General features: G+C 30.5%; 1 protein-coding gene across 1 annotated transcript in view; it reads right to left on the reverse strand.

Annotated features, from left to right (window-relative positions):
- Positions 1–2407: 2407 nt before the first annotated feature.
- LOC142317484 (uncharacterized) overlaps positions 2408–22252 on the reverse strand; it is a 41382-nt gene continuing 21537 nt past the window's right edge. Inside the window, exons 4-7 of the mRNA XM_075354052.1 lie at positions 21366–21506; positions 21103–21240; positions 17030–17161; positions 2408–3879 (exon numbers count right to left, since the gene is read on the reverse strand). Of these exons, the coding sequence (XP_075210167.1) occupies positions 2593–3879; positions 17030–17161; positions 21103–21240; positions 21366–21506 (1698 nt within the window). The 3' untranslated portion in view covers positions 2408–2592. The remainder of the gene's footprint in view (positions 3880–17029; positions 17162–21102; positions 21241–21365; positions 21507–22252) is intronic.

Genomic DNA, 22252 nt, shown 5'->3' on the forward strand with positions numbered 1-22252 from the left:
AGCTGAGTTAATTATTCTAAGATCACCTGACCAAAAGTTGTTTTCCTCTTCCCACCGAACCTTGCTAATTCCTACTACATCTACATTTAACCTATCCATTTCCCTCTTTAAATTTTCTAACCTACCTAATATTCCATGCTCCAACTAGAATGTTATTTTTTAATTTTCTGGTGACCCCTTCCTTAGTAGTCCCCACTTGGATATCCAAATGGGGGCTAATTTACTTCGGGAATATTTTACCAAGGAATCTTTGTTACATGAAAATACAGAGCTACATTTTCTTCAAAAAAAAAAAGAAAAAGAAAAGCAGCTTTAGTTGTCCATTGCTTTCAGCTATGCATTACTCAAAGGATTGAGTCCTCCTGAACTACGCCCTTCACAACTACTGAAAGAGCAGCCGCCCTCTTTCAAGAATCATTCCTTAGTCTGGCTCTCAACAGACACCTCTTCAATATGGTTGCATCTTCAGTCCAGCTACTCTGTATCACTGAGCACACAAGCTCACCATCAGTAAGGTCTCATGATTCATAGAGAGCATCAACAAATAAAAAACATGAAACAGGTAGATGCATACATTTTGTAATACTGTTGAGGCTATAGTGGACAAGGTGGCACTTAATACACTTCCTCGAGGCACTCCATTCTCCAAGGCAACACTACCTGATAATCTCCAACACAAACATGGAAAATTCAGTCATTTACGAAACCACCAATAAATGCAAGCATATTGCTCTCTTCACTATATTATATTTTTACACATATTTTCATCATTTTTCAATAAAATTGTTATAGTCATCACAAAGTAAAAAAGACACAGGCAAACAAACATGAATAACATTAACAAATTTAATTAACTCTAATAAATGGGTAAAAATTTAAAAGTACACAATATACTGATATATAAATATACTAAACATTTTAAAAATGGTATAAAAAATGTTTATAATGTTGAATGTTTATAACATTCTAACAACATAGGACTAATGGGGTAGATATTAAATTTTCAATTTGTCACTCCCGTAAAACTAGTTATAAATTTTGCATAGTTTCTAGAGCTGAATTATATATTTCCTTCAATCAATTAATCAAACTTACATATTAAAAAACTTTTGTAAGAACTATACTTAAAATTTTTATTAAAAATGGTAGCTGAAATGTAAGCAATTTGTTTTGCAGAGGGTTTTGGTTTGAATTTTTTTGATAGTGGTAACCAAGTGCCAGTATTCCATGCTTTGCAATGAAATTTTTCTTTTGTGCTGTAATTATGCATCCAAATTTAACAAATTCACAATATTGAAAAGGTAGTTGTCTCCCTTGCTACGATAATATTTCAAAAGCTGTCTGCCACAATCCTTTTGTTGTTTTCTGCAAGATTGTGAGGCACCACCATGAATAAATTTTATGGTAACTTAGTTGTGCAATAATGTGTCCTACTTATCCTTTCATATGCCTATTTAGGTGTTAATGTGACTGTCATTTTGAATGAATTTATCCTCTCCTTTTGGTTCTTTATTTTAAAGAAACTGAGATAAGACAAAATTGTTATTTATTCATATGAGAGAAAGTCCTTCTCACCAGCTACTGAGGCTTAAAACTAAGTATTAAAATTTATATAAATAATATTGAACTTTGGCAATTCTTTGTCTAAAATTAAAAGATAAGCACATTGACTGAATATCTCAACATGTACGAGTTCGAATCAATATCTTTGAATAACTTTTGTTTCATCCAATTTCCTGAAAGTGATTATTTTATGAAGTTAACATCAATATCTTTATCTAGATAATATTTTTACATCATTAACAATGTATGAAATAAATCATTTTAATGTTTTATAGTCCATCAATAAAGTATTGCTTTTTTACAGCTATCTCCCAAAAAAACCAAACCAGTGAATATTTATTATTTCAGAGTCCTTAATTCTTTAGAAATAAAACCAGATGACTGGCCAACCACATCCAATCAGGTATTTTTTAATTTTCCTAGCGTTTAGACTTTATTGACATATTATACCACAAATCAAGTTGTTTAATAATTATTTATTAAGTTCAACCTAAATAGCTATATTTTACAAAATTTCAAATTCCATTTAACTAAATGTAACTATACTTACTTCATCAAGCATACAATTATAATAAACTTTAAAGTTACATTTGTTACAAACAAATGCAACATTTTTAAGAAGAACCACATTTTCTCACTTTTTCTATGTTGTAATGTACCAAAATTATATTAAAATTTATTAGCAATTCTTTAACATTAAAAAAGTACTAAAGAGGGCAAAAGAATATTCCAAATTATTTTCAACTTTTTTAAATACCAATCTGTACCACCCTTTCCTTTTTATGTTTTTCTCATTAATGTTCTATCTGAATCTGTCATGAAATGAAAAAGCAACAAAAAGTAATTTAACAGTAACAATATATTTAATGATATGAATTAGTACTTTTATTACATAATTATTATATACAACACAACAAAAATTAATTTTCATTTAATCTTCCCCAATATTACAGAATCATTGTGCATAATAACAAACATAAAATAAACAAAGTTAATTTTAACATTTTTAAAAATTCATAATAACAAACTTTAAACTTTACTTTCAGTCGGATGACTTTGCATAATATGTCTTTTCAACTGGCAAGATCCAATGAATGCTTTATCACAATCATTACATTTAAAAGGTCGCTCACCTGTGTGAATACGCAAGTGCTTCTTCAAGTCATCAAAACGAGTAAAACCAAAATTACAAACAGTGCATATATGAGGCCGCTCACCTGAATGAACTAACATATGTGTTCTAAAATGACCAATCTGAGTGAATCCTTTATTGCATTCTGTACATTTAAAAGGACGTTCACCAGTATGAAGTAACATATGTGTTTTATAATGGCTTGATTGTGAGAAACCTTTACCACATTCATTGCACTTAAATGGTTTTTCGCCGGTATGAACACGAATATGTGTTTTAAAATGAGCCATTGTAGTGAATCCTTTACTACATATTGAACATAAAAATGGTCGTTCACCCGTATGTACTCGTTCATGGATTTTAAGACGTGATGCTGCAGGAAATGCTTTGTTACACACAGAACAAGTAAAAGGTTTTTCTCCAGTATGTATCAACATATGAGTTCTTAGAGAACTCTGCTGAGTAAAATCTTTATTACATATTTTACAATGATAAGGAGTTTCCCCTGTATGAATTCTCATATGAGTTGTTAAATATTTCATTAAAACAAATTCTTTATTACATGCATTACACCTAAATAATTTTTCACCCGTATGTAATTGCATATGGACTTTCAAATCACGTATTTTAATAAATCCTTTATCACACTGTTGACATTTATAAGGTTTATCTCCTGAATGAGTGAGCAAATGTAATTTTAAGTAACTGAATCGAGCAAAATCTTTACGGCATTCTTTACATTGGAAAGGTTTTTCCCCGGTATGAATGTTCATGTGGTTTTTTAAATGTACTGACTGAACAAATTCTTTATCACACTCTTTACATTTAAAAGGTCGTTCTCCAGTATGAATTCTCATATGGATCTTTAAATCATGTAATTTACAAAATCCTTTAACGCAAACTGTACATTTATATGGCCTTTCTCCAGTATGTTTTCGCATATGGATCTTTAAACTACCAGATTCAGAAAATATTTTGTTACACTCTTTACACTTATACGGCTTTCTTTTACGTTTTTTATGATCACTTATATTAGTAGTACTATTACTTTCAGATGCATTATTCACTACATTATCTTCTGAACTATTGGCAGAAACAATGTTCGAATCAAATAAAGAATACATAGAATTCTCAGCATCTGATGTGCTAAGAGGCTGAGATAAAGTATCATCTTGATGCAAAATCTGAAAAAATAAAAAATAACAAAGAAAATTAAGACAAAATTAAACAATTATCACAAAATACAGAATTTTAAGCAAATATTTTTCCTGTTAATTTGTTTTATAATGTAACTATAGATTACATGAAGAAAATTACAAAGCAAAGAGTAAGAACAAGTTACAAATGATTAGGATTGATCCTTTTTTATTTCGAATATAGTTTGCACAACTGAATATCTGAACTATAAATAGGAGGAAGTATTGGGAAGATATCTAGGGTGTTTCCTTACCTAACTCTATAATTAATGGTTTTTACCACATTTACATAATTTAAAGAATATCTAATTATTAAGTATAGTATGTATATTTCAAAGTAAGTTTAACAATTGCTTTTAGGTTGATGCTATTCATTGCATGATTATAGAACAAATATAATAATAAATTAAAATTTTTATGTTTTGTAAAGAAAGCATTTACTGTAAAATCCAAATTTATGTTAACTTTTTCTGGTCAAATTTATTCTAATTTATTACTTGCAGTATTTATTCCAGTCAAACTGGACAAAAATTAGGTGCCAGTCATTTATAAGAATAACAAGCAACCTACTCATTCTGTTAAGTAGAGTGAGAAATTTCATTATCAATATCTCAGAAAAAGCTACTCTTATTACACAATCAGTTGCTTTACAGACATGCAGTTCTTAACAAATTGTGGCAGATAAAATAAAAAATTAAAATGCCTTCCAGTGTAAATGGAATAAAATAAAGAGCAACATTTTGTTAATATGTTATATTTTTTAGAAGACAAATGATGTTATAAAAAAATAAAACTTTTTTAATTAAAAAGTAGTTAAAAAAATACTTGTACATAAAAATTTATCTTCCTTTCTGCAAACTGAACTCTTCCACTTTTATTACACAAAATACAGTTCATCATTTTCATCAAACATCAAATTAACAAATTAGATAGACATGCAGTTTGATCTAGATAACCACCTATAGTTTCATCCAAAACCTAATAATAAAAAGGAACAAGAGTATGTTATTTAAACATTATCTTCAGAAATGGGCACATTGGGTAAATTTTAAACCATCGTTTAAATTCGACTTAAAACGGCCACCACTGGTTTTCTGTAAAAAGAAAGTAAGTCAATTCAGAAGGTGGACATTTAAAAAAAATATGGTAAGGGTGGGTAAAATCAGTACTGAAAAGAACTTACATTATATTGTGTTGTTTTAAGTATATTAAACATATATCTTAACATTTATAATGCAATTTATTTGGCAGTAGTGGTTTTATACAATTTTACTTTTATATTGGCTAGTTTTCAGTGTAACAGCAAAGTTTATAACACTGATCTATAGCTGATTTATCCTATTTCTTTTCAAGGTTGACATAGACATCTTTAATCTGCTTAATAGCTGATAATGTGGTTCATGGTCTAACACTCAATTTCATGGTCTTCAATACATATGCTACTACTGTCATTCAAGACACTTGCTATTTCTACAAAAAGAAAATTGTGCTGAGTCATTATCCTTTGGTCAAGCTTCATTGTTGCTCTCCAGGTATTCAGAGCACTATAGAATTATAATTTTCATATTTTTAATTAAAGTCTAGCAACAATAGCAAGCAAGTGTTTGGGCTACTTATCAAACATTAAGTAATGCCATTTATTATCCTGGTTAACCAATTTGAACATCAAATTCTGTAAAACACTACCTGGTAACAAAACACTGACTACATTGTTGATTTTCTTCATCCAGTACATAGAATAATTTTCTTTTCCAGATAAAACATTGCATTATTGTCATCTGAAAATGATGCTACTGACAACAGAGTTTTTTTTTGAGGAAAAGTATCTGTATGTTTGAATTATTCTTCAATCAAATAGTTGAAGATGAGAGAATATTATATTTTTTGGAATCAGTAAATTTTTAACATTGGATAATCCTGGATAAAATAATGCATTATGCATTATGGATGCTGAATTGTGTAATAGCTAATAAAAACTACATTTTTTAAACTTTAAACAATTAACAGAGCAGACAGATATTTTAAAACTGATAGATCACATTATGAAAAATAACATTTCTAAGGTTCAAGCAAGCAACTTCCATTAGTTATACCACCATCGATTATCTATATTTTTCTGTGTATGTACATCTTTTCAAAACTTTGCTAACATAATGTCCATTCTTTGGGATAACACCAAATGACCATGAGGTTTTCTTTTCATGCCACTATGTGATTATAATGAGCAGTCGTATAAAAAGAAATGAAAGAAATATACTACAGCTATCATTTGAAATCCTACCTGTTCTTCCCTAGGTTTTGTGACAAAACCAAAGGGTCAATTATTTTGTGACAATTGATTCTTTATGAACACCTCATAAAATAACAAAAACTTATGAATAATAAGCAGATGTGCACATTCCAAACTGCTGGTAAAAGCAATGTTTTCTCAAAATTATTTAGGGAAATAAAAGTTATTTTAGGACATAAATGCAGAACACCCTAAAATATTCATAACCAAAATTCTATTCAAATTAAAGAGTGCCGTAGAAGTTTCAATAAAAATTTACTTTATGTTAAATAATTTAGAAAATGTATAATGACAATTGTTTCTATTTCTATCTGTGTTTTTGTGCTCTATGCAATAGGTTGAATACATAAACCATCTACAACACTAGCAGAGGTAAGAACCTAAGAATAATTTTGCTCTTTGGAAAGACACAATACGTTAAAAACTGATTAAAATTATGTAGTAATATTTAACAGGGCCAACAGACTAACATTTCATACTTTCAAAAAATATTTCTGCCACAGAGGTAAGAAAATATATGATAATTTCTTGCTTTCTATTCTGTCTAATATTATGGCAATCCAAACAAATACCTGTATAATAATTCATGCAGTTTACCTTGTATTTATAATTCAATTTCCAGTGAAAAATGATTTTAATCAAAAAGTTTAAAAGACACAGTCTGTGCATGCATTATTTTCAGGCAAAATAAAATGGGAATTATTTTCTAGGAAAAATTAACAAAAAATTAAGTTAGGTTGCCAGCAGTTAAGTTAAGTTACATATAAAGTGATATTTGCATACCTAATCACTTTCCTAACAATAAAAAACCTAATGTAATAACTTAAGTATGAGGTAACATTTATAAGTACTGTTGAAGAAAAAATCTGCTAATGTTATAAAATGAAACTGTTATCAACATGCCAAAATACTTACACTTTCATGAAGTAAATATTTTGCAGATATAATACTAAATTTTCCCATAAACACATATGCAGACAATTTCACAAAATACACATGGTATTATAAGTACTGAATTATGTTAGTATGTGGATAAGAAGATAAAAATAACTGTTTTTTCAAAATATTTCAATTTAACAACTTTCGAAAAATATTAAAATTGTTAAGAAGTAATATCTATACTATTATATAAAGAGGAAGAGGAGTTTTTGTTTATTCAGGATAAACAAAACATTACCCAATCAATTGCAACCAAATCTTTACCCATGTATCTTGGCATAACTGAGAAGGATTTTAGACATATTTCATCTCAAAAAAAATAAAAATTTGTATATAAATATAATAGTGAAGATTTGCCACTGGAAGCACAATCATTAATGAATTGAATTAATAACAGTGACAGGGTTTGAACTGAATGATTAGAATCAATCAAATGAATAATATTATAATAATAATTAATCTATCTAGGATTAATGTAATCTAGGATTTATGTTCATGAATATTCTTGAACAAACTAACGTGGCAGACGGTGCACGTAAACACCCTCGTTTAGAAACCTCCGATTCGCAACAAGCGAAGAGGAAAAAAGTAAGGAATCTGATAAGATAAAGAAAGATGCTGATAGAATCAGTAAAGAATTAAAGAAAAGTTTATTTGGCTATAGCGTACCTAAGCCAAGATTTTTAATTATTACAAAGAAGAATGGAAACTTTCAAAAAGTTAGTCCATTCTTAATCGCAAGAGAAATTACAAATTGTGCTGGTGGTCCCGTTAAAGAAATTCGAAAGACTTTTAATGGATTGCACGTCGAAACTATCAACGACGTGCAAAGCCAGAAAGTCCAGGTGTTGAAGAAGATCGGTGAATTTACGGTTTCTGTTCAACCGCATAGCACACTGAACTCATCCAGAGGAGGAGTTGTTTGTCGCGATCTTCTTAATTGTACAGAAGAAGAAATTGTACAAGAAATGTCGAGTCAGGGAGTGACTCAGTGTCGCAGACTAACCATGCGAAGAAATGGTGAAGTTGTTCCTTCGGCCTCGCATGTTTTAACATTTAATAGGCCGAATCTTCCTGAAAAGGTACGAGCTGGCATCCATCGGCTTGATGTACGAGCATTTATTCCGCAGCCGATGAGATGTTTTAAGTGTCAATGATTCGGACACACAGCAGCTAGATGTGAAGCGCAGGAAATATACGTGGAGAGAAAACACATGAGGGGGACCAATGTAAAGACCCTCCAACCTGCGTTAACTGTAAAGAGCATCACAATTGTCGTTCAAGAAACTGCCCTACATATAAATTAGAAACAGCGATTCAGGAAGTTAAAACGCTTCAGAAGGTCAGTTATCCTGAAGCGAAGAAGATTGTTAATCAACGCACACCACGACCATCGACTTCTTACGCAGAAGCAGCGGCTGCCCCTTCCACATCTAAAATTAATGTGGAGCAGTTGCTTAACACGATGGCACCAAGTCTTGCGACAATGATTGAAAGAATCATTGATTCAAAGATTGAGTCGACTCATCAGAGAAAACAAAGTAAAGATGAGAAGGCTCATCCCCGGACTGACGCCGTTGACATCAGAGACGCACCAGCACAGTTTAAATCACCAGCTAAACCTGCGATTATTGAGCCACCAACTGAAGTAAGAATTAAAAATCTTGACTTATCTAGCAAAGAGAAACGGATCACTCCGGCGTCTAGTCATAAGTTTAAAGAAATTGTCACAAGAAAAACTGAATCTGCGGAAATGGAGGTGCAAGTTATTATAGAAAAAACACCAGAAGCAGATTAAATAAAACCTGTACCAATAGAGCCTCCAAAAGCGCAAAGATCAGCTTTGGTGAGAGCATCTGTTTCAGCTGGACCCAGTACTGCAGTAGAGATAGAGTCCGGCTCATCCGCCGCAGAAACATCATCGCTTATTAGTTTAGATTCTTTGGCAAAGATGCTAACGGCACCGGCGAAACTTTCATCAACGGACGTCAGCTGCAGAACGTCACTGGCATCCGAAATAGAGGAAGACGATGCCATGTCTGAGGCCGTCAGAAGAATGGAGAAATGCAAGAAAGGATGGCCGAAAGGAAAGCCAAGGAAGTAATTTTTTTGGATATAAGTTATAGAAGAATGCAAATTTTGATTCATGAAAATGAATACTGAACCTTTTTTTTTTTTTCTTTTTTGAAGTGGGATGGGGCTAATGACCAAAGTAGTCGATGCCCCTAAAAACCTCAAAAAAAAAAAATTAATCTATACTAAATAGGAAGAGGGTTTTTATTTGTTCGGCATAAACATAAAACTACTCAATCAATCATAACCAAATTTTTACCTTTGCTTCTTGGATATATTTCATCTTGAAAAATTTCTAAAAAATATATATATATATATATATATATATATATATATATACGTAAGAGTGGATTTGTTGGTTGTAGCACAAACTTTAATGAATTTTGAACTTTGAGTGTCTATCACTGTGTGAGCTGGGTTTGAACTAATGATTATGAACATCTAAAGACCAATTTGTAGATATTTTTAAATTTTGAATTTCAAGGGTTAAAATCGATTTTTGAATTTTTTTTGAAACACTGTTATTTTTTTAATTTCTCAGTAATAAATTAAGAAATCAACCTGATTTTTGTTGAGTGTAATCTTCATATCAATAAACCAATTTCTAGATTTCAAAAATTCGACCTTGAAGGGGGATGAAGAAAGGTAAAAAAAAAAGTTAAATGATTGTAAATTTTCTCAATCCCAACTATAGTAAATGAGATACTCAGTAGGTTTGGGCTTACAAATATTCTTCAGATAAATATTTAAAAACAGTTTTCGGAATTTTTTTAATTCTGATTTTTTAAGCAGTGCGAAAGTGTATACTTTCTATACTGTACTAAAGTACTAGTACTGTAGCTAAATCAACACAGCCACTGCCACTGTTACTGTATGTGTGACTGGCCACACCTGCCTCCAGTTACTTTACTAAAAAACATAAAATAAAAATCTTGACCACTACGGGAAAGGCAATTAACCATATAGCGCAGGCAAAGCTGTGACCAGGAGCTAGTTTTTAATAATAATGAACAATATTAAAGGATATTCAATTCTTGTTATAATTGATTATAAATTCCTTAGTAAACAATATCTGAGAACAAAAATTCATTATGATTTTCAGCATATGATAAACGGGTGTACTAACAGGATCAGCTTGGTTGATGTAGAAACCTTTTTAACTTCATACAACCATCTTAGTTGATGTTGATATCAATTACTGGTGTAAAATCTCAAACCAAATCCTCATCACTTTCTTGCCTGTAAGTGAAATCCTTATCATTATGACCTTATACTATTCCCTTATATCACTTTTGTCAACATTTCTACATCCTTCTAAATTTCTTAATAATGAGACTACTTCAGCAAGGTTACCTCTGTACTCTTTGAACCAACATGATCCTTTTTTTCCTTTTTATTTTTTTCCTGGGTGCAAAACAAAGTGTTGTCATCAGCACTGGACACATAATGTATTAATATTATATTAACAAACTACATTAACACAATAAAATTACCATCTGAAATTCAAATATTTGATACAAATGAATGGCCTAAAAAATGGTAAAACATAAGATGTCTTTTCATATTTTGCATGTTAGCTCCTAGTTTAAACTTGCGATGTAATGCCGTATAACAGACAATTCACAAGGATGTGGTGTACAGTTAATTGGCAATGCCAGCAAGCACAAACAGTCATCAGTTAACCATGAGTGAGTTTAGTGTGCCTTATTTACAAACGGCAAACATTAAACTCCTCTTGATTATTATTCCTGCATGAGGAGCTCCACAGTAACACAGTGATCTTAAATGGATAAAGTTTATTGTTGTTCTCCACTCACTTTACCCATTTATCATGAACCACTCATATCATAAAACAGTTCCAGTACAATAGTTTCATTGAAATTATATATTTGCCTATGGTCAAGATCTTTTTCAACAAATGATATAAAACTCATTTGAAATATTTTAAGAATTTCCACCTCAACCCTACAATATTCTTGCAAATTCCCAATTGCTATACAAATTTTTAGAATGGTAAGCTCATTTGAAAAGCTTTAAAATATTTTTGCTATTTGGTTAAATATTTTTGCTTATCCGGCACAAATTGTTCAAGATACATGAATACCCTCAACTTTTTTTTTTTTTTGTTAAGCCAATCTAGTTTAAATCATTTTTTTCATTAAACCATCTAAGTTATTTTAATTAGTCATTTTTATCAATTTCCTCTTTGGAGACAAACAACTGCATTTAACAGCAAATCCAATTAATTAATGCTATATAAAGGATTTACTATCAAACTTACTGAACTCCCTTACAGTTATATTTTTAGTATAAAATAAATAATTTAATGTTTATTATATCATATTTTAATAAACACCTAATCTTTAAATCTTCACATTATATTCAATTTATTATCTACCCATTTCTCAAAACAACATGAACTACAAAAAAAATATATATATAATCTACAGACAATAGTTTGAAACAGAATTATAAGGATTTAACACAGGAACAGCAGTCAATTGACCACAGTTCAACAATATTACTTTCTGCTCCTCCCTTAATTAGGGATTAAAAAGTTCCGTTCTCAACTTAAAAATTCCTTTTAAAAAAATAGTGCATCCACGTAAATAATTATTAATTTATTATTACTTGTATAATTTTTTTTCTTTAATAAACTTAATTTTTAAATAAACTATAATTCAGCGAAGAATATGTTTTTTAAATTTTATTAAGATAAGAGTTGAGAATATTAACTATTTACCAAAATATTATCTAAATAAATAAGTAATGTATTATATGTTTAAATTCTACTAATGTATACCCCCTAGTGATTGAATTCATTTTATTCAAGTGATTGCACATTAAAATACTAAGGATATTAAAATTAAAATATGTTATCATTAAAATAAAACCATGCACACAGTGTAATTTTCGTTGCAGCAACGCAATATTATAACAAAATCTACATATTGATTTATTGTATAAATGCTGATATCTGCTGCTGTTTTTATATAAATGTCCCCCCCCTCTAATATGGTCTGATGGAAATTTTTTTTGTGTTTATATATGTAATATTTTAGTAATATATTTAATTTTTTGATATCTTTATTAATTTCCAATATGTCAATATCAGAAATAGAATGTTTATTGTTTATTAGCTGGTCCGCCATATTGGATACACCTAATTCATTATTTCTGTTATTCCTGAAATGTTAAGAAATCTACTTTTAAAAGATCTATTTGTTTTTCCTACATAAATACCCATTACAATCATTAATCATTAATCAATATTTAATATATTGATAAAATAGAATTATTACAAAAATATAACAAAATATATTGTAATAAATAAATAATAAATGTATGTAAATAATAAATGATTATGTTTCAGTGAATAGTTAATATTCTCAACTCTTATCTTAATAAAATTTAAAAAACATATCTACTCTTCGCTGAATTATAGTTTTTTAAAGACTAAGTTTATTAAAAAAAAAAATACATAATAGTAATAATGAATTCATAATTCATTAATTATATTTATAATATATAAAATATATTTACATATACTGTATTACAAAAATATTACATATATAAATGCAAACAAAATCTCAGTTTGATAAACCATCAGTCAGTATTTGAGGGAGACAAATACAAACAGATACCCACCCATATGAGGTTTGATAAAAAAATAAGTTTTTTTTTGGCCGAAAATGTTTTTATGTTATTATCACCTGTAAAACAAAAATATAATACATAAAGATGAAAACAATATAAAAAATTTCAAAAATATCGAACACAAAAACTACTACCACAACACACAAGCCCGCCTAACATATGCAATCCACAAGAATGTGGTGCACAGTAAATTAGCAATTGCATTGTATGCACATTGGTGCATTTACTGTTTACATCAGATACCTGTGAATGAGTCTGGTATGGCCTAATCGCAATTGACAAGGACTAATTCCTCTCGATGGAGTTTTCTGAATGATGAGTCTCATGGCAACACAGTGTTTTTAATGTACAAGAATGTATTTACCCACTGTGGCAGTCCAGTCACCTTGCCACTGCATTCGAAGATAGAATCACATGTAGTATGAGTGGTGAAAGAAGGTTGACTACATGCATCTTTAGCAGCAAAATCTGCACGTTCATTGCCCATAATTCCTGTGTGGCTAGGAATCCAGCAAAAACCCACTTGTCTGCTGCGATGGTTCAACTCAGCGAATGCATTATAGATTTTGGTGACCGCAGGATATCTACAATAAACACCTTCTATGGAGTGCACTACATAAGTCGCTACAAATACGGATATGACACTATTCTAGGTTTACGATATTCAAAGCCTTATTGATAGCACACAGTTCAGCAGTAAATACATTTGTAATATTAGGTAGACCAAACATACAGATTCTGCTATTTAGAATATATGCAGATTCAACAGTATCATTCTGTTTCGATCCATCTGTGTATACTATTGCACCCGAGTTTATTTTGGAGAGAATATGGTGAAAAATTTGCTGAAAGATGATAGGTGGTATTGATTGTTTCTTGTATATGGTAAGATCAAAAATAAAATTTATAGATGCAATATAACATGAATGGTCTTCACAACTTTGTAAATTAGGATTCGCAAGAACTGCAGTGAAAGCCAGGTGATTCCATTGCCCTGTAAGACAGGTAAAGTAAGATACTAGAAGTTATAACATACATGACCTATCGGCTCCCCAACTGGTGTTGCTAAGAACTCGCAGCATATTTAGCAATTTAAAACATTTCATTTTTAATTGTTTGATGTGATTGACCCATGTTAAGATTGCTGTCAAAAAATAAACCTAAAAACCTAATATCATGAGAGATAACAATTAGCTCTTCGTTCATAAAGATTTGTGGTATAAAAGGGTCCCACAGGCGAGAAAAGACTACACATTTTGTTTTCTCAGGCGAAAATATGAAGCCTTGGACCAATCTTCAAGGGGATATATAGTGTTCTGTAGCAGTCTTTATGCTGTGGCTGTTGAATGGGACATAATATATACAGCAAACTCACCAACAAATAAGGAACATGAAACAGGTGGATGCACACATTCAATAATACTGCTGATGGCTATAGCAAACAAGGTGGTACTTAATACACTTCCTTGAGGCACTCCATTCTCTAAGGTGACTGTACCCAATAAAGAATCTCCAACACAAACATGGAAAATTCGGTTATCAATCCCTAATAAATTCAAACACATTGCCCTTGACCCCATTCTTTACGAGTGTTTAAAATACCACAACACCAGGCTGTGTTGTATGCCTTCTTGATATCAAAGAAGAGTGGCGGAGTAGGAAAGTTTTTGAATAGCTGCTTCTAGTGAGACTAAATGGTCAATGGAATAACGTCCTCGACAGAAACCCCACTGATCTAGACATAAAAGGCTATGTCTCCAAGTACCATGTAGGCCTGCGGTTCACCATTCTCTCCATCACTTTACATAAAACACTGATATAGCCTCTGACTGTTTCCACAACTTGTTGTAATAGATACGTTTCTTGAAGCTCATTATTATTAATAGTTCATGTCCGCACATCAGCACTCTAACATCTTTAAAGTGGGACCGAAGGCCTCTAATGTTCCACTGAATAATGCTCATAAAGGTAGTTAGACAGAAATACAGATAAATATATGAAAATATTAGTTATAGATAATCCAGTTTTTCTTTCTTTCTTTTTGTTTTAAAAAACTCCCAATGCCCTGGGGTTGAGCGGTTCTCTACCATATCCTCCGGTATATGTGGTGTTGTGAAAAATGGGAAGTTGCAGACGACAACCCAGAGGAGGTAGTTGTGTGGGCTCCCTTATCACAGAACTTATTTTGTGGCTTACCACCAGCTGTATTTATTCCTGTTTATGAAGGTAAAACTTTAGGGACAAAAACTTTCAGAAGGATCCCACTAGCATTAGTTTCACTTGCTGTTAACTACCTACTTCTTATTCATCTTCACTAACTCAGAAATAGTTGCAGGAAGTGAGGCAACCTGATCTAATAACACCTGAACAAGCTTTTTCAGCTCACGGCAGGATTCACGCTGTTGGTTGTCTTCATTTACAGGAGATTTACTTGATGGCACAGCAGTGAAAGAGACATCCAGTTTAACCAGCGATAAGTATCTTTTTGTGTTCTTTTCGGGCGACTGGGAAAGAAAGCTTTTGCTCAGGTCAGATTTTTAGGATTGCCTTCTCTTCTTTAAAAGTTGGGCAATCTCGAGATCAAACTGAATGTGTTCCTCTACAGTTAGCACTTCTTTCTTCCTCCTGGCAGTTAGTGTCATGACCTTCTTTGGCACATCAAACACAAATTGTAGTTTTTGAACAAGACGCAGTATGGCCATACCCTTGGCATTGGAAACATCATTGTGGGTTGGGGATGAAAGGTCACACACAAACTGACAAGTAACCAACCTACTTTAATCTTCTCTGGTGGTAATGGAAGATTAAAGGTTAATACAAGGGAACATGTACATTCTTCCACTCTGTTCTGTTGTTTCTTTATTCGTATCATTTTGACAACTTCCTGGTTATGAAGTTCATCAGCTATTATATATCCATCTACAGAAGGTCACAGCAAAAAATTATTCTCCGTCTAGTTTTAGTATCTTGTGGCTCACTGCACTTATGTTTATGCCGCCCATATTTCTGAGATATAACAGAGAGCAACTCTGCTCATCATTAAAAGTTTCTATCAGATAATCATTCCGTTTTGTGATTTTCTGATGTTCTTCGGAGAACCACTTGAACCATTTACAACTTTATAATCAGGAACGACCTTATGGAGGGAGCCACCCTCCTGATTATTCCAAAGAACAAAAGCAATATTTTTATAATTTAGATTTGATGCTTTAGAATTTGATGTACTCCCTTCTGCAGGACTATTATCCTCGTCAGACAAAGTTGACAAAGACCTTTTGACTAGACAAAAATCAGTGGTTTTTTTCAGATGGACCACCAACCATCACAGAATTTATTTGTGGACTTGAAATTTTGGTCCGAGTACTGACGATAACAAACTACTCCAGCAGAGTGTACTTGTACTTGAACTAGAGCTAAATACAACTGGGTTCACCAGGTGCCCAAAGGACATTGTTCGAGACTCGCTATGTAGAGCCATTCACCCATCAGTATGATAGTTTCCACCTTGAGTTTCAGTTGTGTTTCGTAAGATGTCGCAACATCACTTGAGTATGTGTGTAAGAAGAAATAGTGTAGAATGTTGTGCAGTTGTGTTGGCCCATATATTGTTAATTTGTGTAGTGTTCAGTACACTATTGGACTTAAAGTGAAATTTAATAAAATAAATTCATTCATAACTGACAATGCGGTAAGCTGTGAAAATAGTATCATGATAAAATTAAGGAATGAAATTATTTATTTCAACAGTCTGTACCAGCTGGTTTATGTTAATTGACTTTAAAATATATAATTTAACAGAACAGAGGAATAATCTAAATCTTAAAAAATTAATTTAAATATATATACATATATTTGCAAAATATTTAACTTTCTTACTATATTGTAATTTGATCAACAAAGTGTCAAAAAAAATATATAATAATTGTTACATTGTGTTAGCAGTGTTTTAAATACACTGGTCTAGAATTTTTCCTTTTTTTGTAATATCAACTACAGTATTCACAATTTAAGACTAAATTAATCATATATTTTTTCACCTAGGTGAAAAAATATACTACAAAGGAGAACAAAAAGAAATTAATGATTTAGAATGAATTTTTCAAAAAATTAATTTTATACATTCTAAATACAATTATTTGTACAATATAACATTTTACACAAAAATAAAATACTACTTACCCCACTACCTGGAGGTAATGTCCTCTCCTGTGGAATATTACATAAACTTAACCTGAATTTAGTACCATTAGTATTACCATCAAGCTTATCTCCTGATGAGGTTGTAGATTTACATTCTGATTTTATATCATTCTGAAAAATAAAACATCACTGAAGTAATAAAAGAAAATGAGTAATCTTACAAAAAAATCTTAACCTTTTACAAAGCCATGAACTTACATATCATGAATCACTTCAATGATTAAATTGCACTAGCATTTGGAAATCTTTGCAAGTTACAGAATGCATGTAATTAATAATTATAAGCAACTGACAACAGTAGTATGTTTCTCAGGAACAAGTAACATAATAAATTTCCATTACAGAATATGGATTTGAATGACAAAATAGTAGAATGTAAAATTGATTAGTCTAGATTTATTAATAACACTGATAGATAAAAAAAAAAACTTTTTTAATGTTTCTCTAAGTGCGATACCATTTCTTGAATTGCTTTTCTGTGTACATTACAGATCTATAAATACAATTTTTTTATCACCCTTGGTGTTAAATAAATTACGCTTCAAAAAAAATTAAGGGAAAATATAGTTAAAATCTGTAAAATTTATAATTTTGTTTGCCATACCTGTGTTAGAATGATTTTGCTGATGCTTTTCTTTTATAAATAGCCTCAGGCACATCCCGAATTAATGTCAAACAGTAATCAGATAGCATGTTAGTATTCCATCTACCTTTATAGCTGCTTTCCAACACTGAAATGTTCACCGTGTTCATCACTTACGTCTCTGATGTCCAGGAAAAAATACAGATGCGAGTGGAGAAAATGTATTTTCAAAGACATATTACATCACACAGCTCTGTATGAGTAAGAAGTTGATTGACAATATCATGGTAATTTTCAGATTTTTGTTTGCCAAGAGAATTTTTAAAAAGCCATAGCTACACTTTCTACATTATTTAACAATGAGTTAAATACATCTTATTTGAGGACCAACAAATATTTCTTCCTTAATTTTTCCTTTACTTACATTTGGAAATTTTTGCCCAATGTACAAAAATCTAGGACTATCCTTCTTCACTGCTTTTACAAAATTTTTCATTAGTATTTTTTTTTTTTGGGGGGGCTCATGAATAATATTTTTTTTCATTTGGAGTTAAGTTGTCTCGTTTCTTCCACTCTTTGGTAACATAATGTTTATCCCTAGTTCGGCTGTCCCATTTGCAAAGAAAACACATGTACTTCTTAGTATAGCCTAACATAATAGCTATAATTTTCAAATCACCAGCTTTGTTTTTATAATTTACTTTTTCAAGAACGTCTTTCATCACATTGTACGTCTTTTTCAAACTAATACCATAAGCGATTGGTATCGAAGGATATCTATTACCGTTGTTTAGTAGAACCACTTTTAAACTATACTTGAACAAATCTATGAAAAGATGCCAGTCCTCAGGTTAATAAACTTGCTCTAAGTACGACATAAGCCCATCAATATTTGCGCAATAAACCAAATTATTTTCATTAATAAAGTACTGAGAAAGTTCTTTTTGTCAGCTTTGGAAGCCTGAAATTTTTGTATTTTTTTGAAGTAAATTCCAACCTTACAGTCTTGATCCAAACAGTTGATTTTCTGATAAATTTAAATCCCTAACAAAGTCATTTAATTTACCTTGTGATATAAGATATGGCTTATTGGAAGATAGTTCAAAATGAAAATCATTGTTGTCTTCTTCAATACCACCTGATTCTTCATTGTCTAGATTTTGCAGAAATTCCAGACACACTTGTTAAACAAAAGTAACAATCAGTTACATGATCCTTTGGTTTACGTCAAACCATAGGTACACCAAATGGCAAAACCTTCTGTGTACCTTTCAGCCACCCTCTTACATATACAGAAAAATTAGATCATACTATATGAGAAGCCCATGTCTTACCCTGGTCACCAATTTTTCACTGAAGTACAAATGATATCCTTTTATAATTAAAGGTGTAATAATGTTTTTTCTATTTGATTTTACGGTAAACTCACCACATACATAACAAAAGGAATCCACATCATTTACACAATTTCAAGGCATTATGACACTGCACTGTTAACAAACTTAAAGACTGAAAAAAATTAATTCATTCCTAAATCCAGTGCTTAATACAAACAATACAGTTGTGTTTTCAGCTACATGTTTTGACCTACACAGACATGATTAATCTTGTCCATGAAGGCTCACTTCACTCTTCAGTATTAGATATGATGTCATAATATGTGATTTTTATATGATTTAATTCTTTGTCTAGTATTGTTTATTTATAGCTTACAAATTATGTTAACAAAGTTAAACAATAAAAATGAGCTAACAAAATACAATATAGGAGCTTAAAATGCTAACTATTCATTGAAAATTAAAAAATATCCTTTAATTAAAATTAAAAAATGGTGGATGATAAAAAAATCTGAGTTCATATTCGTTTTCAGCATCAAAAATAGATTAAAATAATGTATCTCATGTTAGGAAACAAAAATTATATTTATCAATGTAATAAATTTGGATATGTAAAAAAATTGTTAACTATTAAGTGTGAATCTTCTAAGATAAATTAAGGCAAGGAATAGGTTAGGTTTTACCCAATGCCACTAGTTTTTTCAATACCCAGGTAAAAACAGAACTTTGGTCAATTCTACAGGTACATAAAAAGCCATTACCTCATTATATGAGGTATATTCAATTACAAAATGCAATAACCTTACTACAAAACATCTAAGAATTTTTGTACGTAAATATTAATACACAATATTATTATTTAAAAATTTTTAGTTTTTATTTGCAAATATTTGTAAAAATATTTATAAATAATTTAAAGTTAACAATATAGACAGCTATTTATAATACTGTTAATATTTACAAATAATTAACAGCACAGAATTAATGAAGAAAACTACATCTGACAGAAATAAATTCACTTCCATTTGCTGAACTTGTTCCATGAATTTAAATCACAAACACTAATAACAAATAATTAAATTTAGCTAACAGCAATTAAAAATAATCGAAAAAACAAATCAACTGGTACAGAAATAGCAAACTTAAAAAAGCTGACAACACAGTTACTGCAACCGAGTAACATTTATAAGATGTAATAAATTCCAGCTAAGAACACCCATAGGTGCAGTATAATGTGGATGGTCTTCATACCTTTGTAAATTAGGATTCGCAACGACTGCGTTATAAGCCGGGTGATTTGGTTGTTCTTTAAGTCAGGCAAAGTTAAGATGTTAGAAGTTTATCCCATCTATCCCAAAGTGATGGTTCACTGCACTCAAAAAGTATGCTACTGACAAGGCTTAATTTAAAAGCACCTGTAGCAAGATGAAGAAAATCATGTAGTATGACATCTAACATCTGAAGAGTAGGGAACACAACCACATTCTAAACAGGAACAAACTAAGGAATAACAGAAACGCAATATACATGACCGATCAGCTCCCCAACTGGTGTTACTAAAGACTCACAGAATATCTGTTTCATTTTTAATTGTTAGATGTGTTTGACCCATGTAAGATGGCCATTGAAGAATAAACCTAAAAACTTAACATCACTCAGCCGCTAGTTTATATACAGCGTTTTTTGGGGTGAAGATCCAATTTTGCAAACTTTTTTTTAAATATTATTTTTTAATTGTTAACAAATGTATCACATCGACAGATCTGGTGGTGTAGCAGCCAACGTGTTAGAGAGCATATTTAATTTTATTACATATTCATTTTGATCAAGAGGTGTCCATTTGTTGACTCAAAAAAGAAAACAGTTATGTTATGCAGTGTTAATTAAATAGGAAAGATTGGTAATTATTTTGAAAACATTTTTCTCTTCTTAATTATCAACTACTGCATGCAACTTAACACAAAAATAATTACAAAGGTAATAAAATATATTTTTCAAGACAAAAATACAAATCAATTTAGTTAAAAGAATGTATTTTTTTTCAAATGGACTACAGTTACAAATACATTAAATATAATTAATTATTTATAGATTACAACATTTCAAATGAAATGAAATAAAATACCACTTACTGTACCACCTGGAGGTAATTCCTTGTCATGTGATGTAATATCTAAAGTTAACCTAAATTCATTACCATTATTATTACCATTATCATCACTTTTATATCCTAATAAGCATATAGATTCACATTCTGACTTTATGTCAATCTGAAACAAATTCAAAAACAGGACAGTAACTAATTAAAATATATAAACATAACTTATCATTTTAATACTTAAGGCAAAAATTAAAAATATTAACCACGTAGATTATGAAATAAAATTCTACTTACTGTATCACCTAGCGGTAATTCCTTGTCACGTGATGTAATATCTAAAGTTAACCTAAATTCACTACTATTATTATTATTACCATTATCATCATGTTTATTTCCTAATGAGCTTATGGATTCACATTCTGACTTTATGTCAATCTGAAACAAATTCAAAAACAGACAGTAACTAATTAAACTATAAACAATCCGAGAACAAAACTTACAATTTTAAGAGAAAAATGAAAAATATTAACCATTTACAAGTCCAGATAAGCTTGCTATGAATAATTTCAATGACTAACTCATCATACTGTTAGTACTGGAGAATCATTGCAACTAGGAGCTTCATCACAATCTAGTTTCCATCATATTAGTAAATTAATAAATTGTTTGATGCTAATGAAGATTTCTTTTCTTTGATCCTTCAAGGATTGCTCTGAGGATTTTCACTTTTCTGATATTTAAATCAACTGTGTTATATCTGCAGGTACAATTTTCTAAAAAACATAGACTAAAACAATTTTTCAATTTACTCTTAAAATGCCCTATACATTTAAAAAATAAAAATGAAAACAAAGGTCATCAAAAACCTATTTCAATTTATATCGGTTTTTATTTTATAACTACTTTAACAGATTTCTGATACAATGCACTCAGTTATACTGATAATTTTAATTTTAATAATTTTGAAGCTGTATGAATGTAAACTATTTTCATTATCGTGGATGAATGTACACAACTTCTGTTTTTTATTAATTAAAATTTTTACATTATTGATTTCTTTTAAATCTATAATCTTTTATTTTTTAAACCATGATAAAATAGGAAAAATAACTGTGACTGATTACCAACAGGAATTTAAAGGTAAGAAATATTTAAAGTTGAACTTTTATTCTGAAAGCTGG

Source organism: Lycorma delicatula, chromosome 1 (assembly GCF_047948215.1).
Source record: "Lycorma delicatula isolate Av1 chromosome 1, ASM4794821v1, whole genome shotgun sequence".
Classification (NCBI taxonomy): domain Eukaryota; kingdom Metazoa; phylum Arthropoda; class Insecta; order Hemiptera; family Fulgoridae; genus Lycorma; species Lycorma delicatula.